At 41.4% G+C, this 6,000-nt stretch overlaps 1 protein-coding gene across 1 annotated transcript in view; it reads right to left on the reverse strand.

Moving 5' to 3' along the window:
* Window positions 1-907, reverse strand: part of pdss1 (prenyl (decaprenyl) diphosphate synthase, subunit 1) — a 29,734-nt gene extending 28,827 nt beyond the window's left edge. The window contains exon 1 of the mRNA XM_039753909.1: window positions 715-907. Within this exon, the coding sequence (XP_039609843.1) occupies window positions 715-879 (165 nt within the window). The 5' untranslated portion in view covers window positions 880-907. The remainder of the gene's footprint in view (window positions 1-714) is intronic.
* Window positions 908-6,000: the final 5,093 nt, after the last annotated feature.

Consider the following 6,000-nt stretch of genomic DNA (forward strand, 5'->3'; position numbering starts at 1 on the left):
CACTAATATATTACTTGATGTAATACACAGATTCGTTTAACTGTTATTAAAGCATTAATCAAACGCTTTATGAAGTGATCTGCCTTGTAATCGTGTGTTGATCTGTACCGCATTCTCAGGACAGCTTATTCCGGTAGATAATGAATTGGGCTCAACACAATGCTAAATCACGACTGGCACTGCTTGTCTTTACCGCAAATATAAAAACTGCACAAAATATCTAAACGGTGCACTGTAGTTCCGTACTTTGTAAAGCTTCTTGGGACGAAGTTCACAACAGAAAGGGGCTACTAAACGAACGCTTAAGTAAATACAATTTAAAAAAAAAAAACGTAACGTTTATGAGATTAGTAATATTTCGCGATTTCGTTTCATTATCCCAGAGATAACCGCATCACAGCCGCCAGCTGTCTACAGACTACCAAGTTAAAGGCTGTGCCCCGCCCCGCCCCACATGGAGAAGCCTCCTTGCCCAGTAGTACCCTCTCCGTGACAGACCAGTTTGACCTTCCGCAATGTAAAGAAAAAAAAAAGCTGGTGGGCGAGGTTCGTCCGCGCCCCCCAGCCACAAATCAGGCTGCTGTGTGACCCTGCTTCATCCGACTTTAAGGAGTCCAGTGCCCGACCCCGTTTTCCAGCAGATGCTCCTGCACACACGTTTGACCTTCCTAAAGTTCACTAGATTTCTTCTTATTTTCTTTTTTGCCCCCTTACCTGAGAGGTCGACAAGCTTTGGGCAGTCGCTGAAAGACTCAGCCACCTCGGCGAGACAGAGGCGCGTGCAGCCAACCGGGAGAACTGCGCACATAAGGCAGTGAGTAGTGTAACCCCATGATTGCCCGCTCTGCACAGTCCACACTGCCTTACCGCTACCGCCATGTTCTCCCAGAAGCGCCAAGGCGCGGGCAGCGAAATAGCGGAACTACGTCATTGACAGCTAAAGGGGGCGGGGTCAATACTAACGGCATTTCAGATACAGAAGGCGACTGATTATCTCACGCACGTAGGCAAAGGAAGGAATGGCGCTGCTGTATCACAGCTCCGGAAGACTGAGATTTGTATCCGTTGAAGCTTAGTGTCTCTGGAGTTGGAAAGTTCACAGTCTGTGCGAAACGTGCCGACCTCCTTCCCATCCAGAAGTGCGTGTCAGTTTAGCTGTGTGAATGAAGTGTGTGCTGTGTGACTGTGTCCTTAGTTGGACTTTTCTCCTAACCTTGTTAAATGAGCTGCTTGATAATGGACGGATATTCATATAGTGGTATTTATTTACTACTGGAAGTAAACCGGCTGACTGAAGGGTATTGCTTTATTAATAAATGGGTGCCTTTTAAGAAAAAAAAAAGAATGCTCACCAGGGAGTCAGTAAAAGTGGAGCAAATTAAGTCAGAAGAAGTTCACTATAACGGGATATCATTAAGCATCTTTCTAAATGTTATGCAAAAGTAAGAACCATACTATAAGTAATATCTGAGATTACCGAACTGATGCTTTTGAGCACTACTAGAGGATTGCTTCATTTTTTTTCCCAACTATAAATTATTTCTGAAAGCTAAAACATTACAATGGCATACAACTCAAACATATACAGTGGTGTGAAAAACTATTTGCCCCCTTCCTGATTTCTTATTCTTTTGCATGTTTGTCACACAAAATGTTTCTGATCATCAAACACATTTAACCATTAGTCAAATATAACACAAGTAAACACAAAATGTAGTTTTAAATGATGGTTTTATTATTTAGGGAAAAAAAAATCCAAACCTACATGGCCCTGTGTGAAAAAGTAATTGCCCCCTGAACCTAATAACTGGTTGGGCCACCCTTAGCAGCAATAACTGCAATCAAGCGTTTGCGATAACTTGCAATGAGTCTTTACAGCTCTGGAGGAATTTTGGCCCACTCATCTTTGCAGAATTGTTGTAATTCAGCTTTATTTGAGGGTTTTCTAGCATGAACCACCTTTTTAAGGTCATGCCATAGCATCTCAATTGGATTCAGGTCAGGACTTTGACTAGGCCACTCCAAAGTCTTCATTTTGTTTTTCTTCAGCCATTCAGAGGTGGATTTGCTGGTGTGTTTTGGGTCATTGTCCTGTTGCAGCACCCAAGATCGCTTCAGCTTGAGTTGACGAACAGATGGCGGACATTCTCCTTCAGGATTTTTTGGTAGACAGTAGAATTCATGGTTCCATCTATCACAGCAAGCCTTCCAGGTCCTGGAGCAGCAAAACAACCCCAGACCATCACACTACCACCACCATATTTTACTGTTGGTATGATGTTCTTTTTCTGAAATGCTGTGTTCCTTTTACGCCAGATGTAACGGGACATTTGCCTTCCAAAAGTTCAACTTTTGTCTCATCAGTCCACAAGGTATTTTCCCAAAAGTCTTGGCAATCATTGAGATGTTTCTTAGCAAAATTGAGACGAGCCCTAATGTTCTTTTGCTTAACAGTGGTTTGTGTCTTGGAAATCTGCCATGCAGGCCGTTTTTGCCCAGTCTCTTTCTTATGATGGAGTCGTGAACACTGACCTTAATTGAGGCAAGTGAGGCCTGCAGTTCTTTAGACGTTGTCCTGGGGTCTTTTGTGACCTCTCGGATGAGTCGTCTCTGCGCTCTTGGGGTAATTTTGGTCGGCCGGCCACTCCTGGGAAGGTTCACCACTGTTCCATGTTTTTGCCATTTGTGGATAATGGCTCTCACTGTGGTTCGCTGGAGTCCCAAAGCTTTAGAAATGGCTTTATAACCTTTACCAGACTGATAGATCTCAATTACTTCTGTTCTCATTTGTTCCTGAATTTCTTTGGATCTTGGCATGATGTCTAGCTTTTGAGGTGCTTTTGGTCTACTTCTCTGTGTCAGGCAGCTCCTATTTAAGTGATTTCTTGATTGAAACAGGTGTGGCAGTAATCAGGCCTGGGGGTGGCTACGGAAATTGAACTCAGGTGTGATACACCACAGTTAGGTGATTTTTTAACAAGGGGGCAATTACTTTTTCACACAGGGCCATGTAGGTTTGGATTTTTTTTCTCCCTAAATAATAAAAACATCATTTTAAAAACTGCATTTTGTGTTTACTTGTGTTATATTTGACTAATGGTTAAATGTGTTTGATGATCAGAAACATTTTGTGTGACAAACATGCAAAAGAATAAGAAATCAGGAAGGGGGCAAATAGTTTTTCACACCACTGTAATAATAACATAGCAGATACAATCACTTACTTTAAAATTAATACAGAGGAAACAAAGAACATTAGAACAGTCTAGACGAGAACAGGCCATTCAGCCTAACAATACTCGCCAGTCCTATCAACTTAATTCTGGGGGTTTAGAAGAGCAAAGAAAACAAAGGGGGATCATTAGAAAGGCCCATAGCAAGCCATTTATGGGGAGTGATTAACAGGTGATGCACACATTTAATGACCTTTCGGGCACAGCCAACGGCAGTGTGTCTGTCTGCGGAGAGAGTGTCGACCGCGTCGAGGGGTTTACTTACCTCAGCAGTGACAGTCATGTGTCTGGCGACTCTTCCTATGAAGTCAGTAGACGGATTAGGAGAGCATTTCATGAGGTCACTTAAATACTAACAATGAAGAGATGGGAATCAAAGACACAAAGAGAGGTGCGTTTAAAATTTAGGATTCAATTCTGATCATGCTATTCGAGGAGAGAGAATTTTAAAATAAGCAAGCTTGCAATGGGCACGTAGTGTCCTACTGGATGGAAATTTGTAAGAAGGTGGGGTTGCTGAAGTTCTCAACAAATTAGATTTAAAAAAAAAATGTACAGTGTTCAGTTTAAAACTGATGTGATATGTCTTCTTAAAATTAAGGCCAGCAGGGATTTCTGATCACAGGTTGTATGTCGCTGAACAAGAAGTTTAGAAGCGGGTAAGGAGTTTGTCAGGTAAGCTGCTATGTGTTTTCTATGATGCAGTATTTTAATGGATTCTTGAACATCATGGTGACGTGTTACGTGTTGGGTGGACATGCAAGTGAGAATCTCACCGTACTCTCAAAACATGACATATACTACTAATAATAATAATAACTATAATAAAAATCAGGAGTGGTCTCCCCTTGTCTTTTTTGTATACTCAGATATGGGGTTGGATATTTAAGGAGTAAACTGCAAGACGATTATATATTTATATTATGAACATTAAAGAACCATCAACAACAAATCAAATTAATAATATATTGAACAATTATTATAAAAGTAAACTTGAATAAATCGGACTCTGCAGCTGCATGAATGAAAGGTAAAGTACCACATCTGGTTAGCGGAAATAGCCCAAAGGTTGATAGAAATCTGCGTTTTGTACCTTATTACTTGTATGCAACATTTGGTTGACCGAAGTGAAAGCGTCCTCAAGTTATCGTGTTTATACACACACACAAACACAGACATAATTCCAAAAATGTTATTTTTGGACTCAAGAAGGTCTAAAACATTGTGATTCATCAAAATCTTGAAATTGAATTTTTGAAGGATTACAATACTCTCCCTATACTTCGTATGTGAGAAAGTGAAAATAGAAAAAATGATGACAGGGTATTACTGTTTGTCAAAGTTATTGTCATATTTTTTCCCACAATCCAAAGACATGCAGGTTAGGTGCATTGGCGATCCTAAATTGTCCCTAGTGTGTGTGTGTGTGTGCCCTGCGGTGGGTTTGTTTCCTGCCTTGCGCCCTGTGTTGGCTGGTATTGGCTCCAGCAGACCCCCGTGACCCTGTAGTTAGGATGTACAGTTAGGTCCATAAATATTTGGACAGAGACAACTTTTTTCTAATTTTGGTTCTGTACATCATAACAATGAATTTTAAATGAAACAACTCCGATGCAGTTGACATGCAGACTTTCAGATTTAATTCAGTGGGGTTGAACAAAACGATTGCACAAAATGTGAGGCAACTAAAGTATTTATGTAACACAATCCCTTCATTTCAGGGGCTCAAAAGTAATTGGACATAATAAACAACTGGAAATCAAATGTTCATTTCTAATACTTGGTTGAAAACCCTTTGCTGGCAATGCCAGCCTGAAGTCTTGAACTCCTGGACATCATCAGATGCTGGGTTTCCTCCTTTTTAATGCTCTGCCAGGCCTTTACTTTCAGTTGCTGTTTGTTTGTGGGCCTTTCTGTCTGAAGTTTAGTCTTCAACAAGTGAACTTCATGCTCAGTTGGGTGAAGATCAGGTGACTGACTTGGCCATTCAAGAATTTTCCACTTCTTTGCTTTAATAAACTCCTGGGTTGCTTTGGCTGTATGTTTTGGGTCATTGTCCATCTGTATCATGAAACGCCGCCCAATCAGTTTGACGTCATTTAGCTGGATTTGAGCAGACAGTATGTCTCTGAACACCTCAGAATTCATTCGGCTGCTTCTGTCCTGTGTCACATCATCAATAAACACGAGTGTCCCAGTGCCACTGGCAGCCATCACACTGCCTGACTCCACCGTTTTTTACAGATGATGTGCTATGCTTTGGACAATGAGCTGTTCCACGCCTTCTCCATACTTTCTTCTTGCCATCATTCTGGTAGAGGTTGATCTTGGTTTCATCTGACAAAGAATGTTTTTCCAGAACTGTGTTGGCTTTTTCAGATGTTCTTTACCAAAGTCCAATCTAGCCTTTCTTTTCTTGAGGCTTATGAGTGTCTTGCACCTTGCAGGTCACCCTCTGGATTTACTTTCATGCAGTCTTCTCTTTATGGTAGACTTGGATATTGATACACCAACCCCATGGAGGGTGTTGTTCACTTGGTTGGCTGTTGTGAAGGGGTTTCTCTTCACCATGGAAATGATTCTGCGATCATCCACCACTGTTGTCTTCTGTGGACGTCCAGGTCTTTTTGCGTTGCCGAGTTCACCAGTGCTTGCTTTCTTTCTCAGGATGTACCAGACTGTAGATTTTGCCACTGGTAATATTGTAGCAATTTCTTGGATGTTTTTTTTCAGTTTTCGCAGCTTAAGGATGGCTTCTTTCACCTGC

Source organism: Polypterus senegalus, chromosome 5 (assembly GCF_016835505.1).
Source record: "Polypterus senegalus isolate Bchr_013 chromosome 5, ASM1683550v1, whole genome shotgun sequence".
Lineage (NCBI taxonomy): Eukaryota > Metazoa > Chordata > Cladistia > Polypteriformes > Polypteridae > Polypterus > Polypterus senegalus.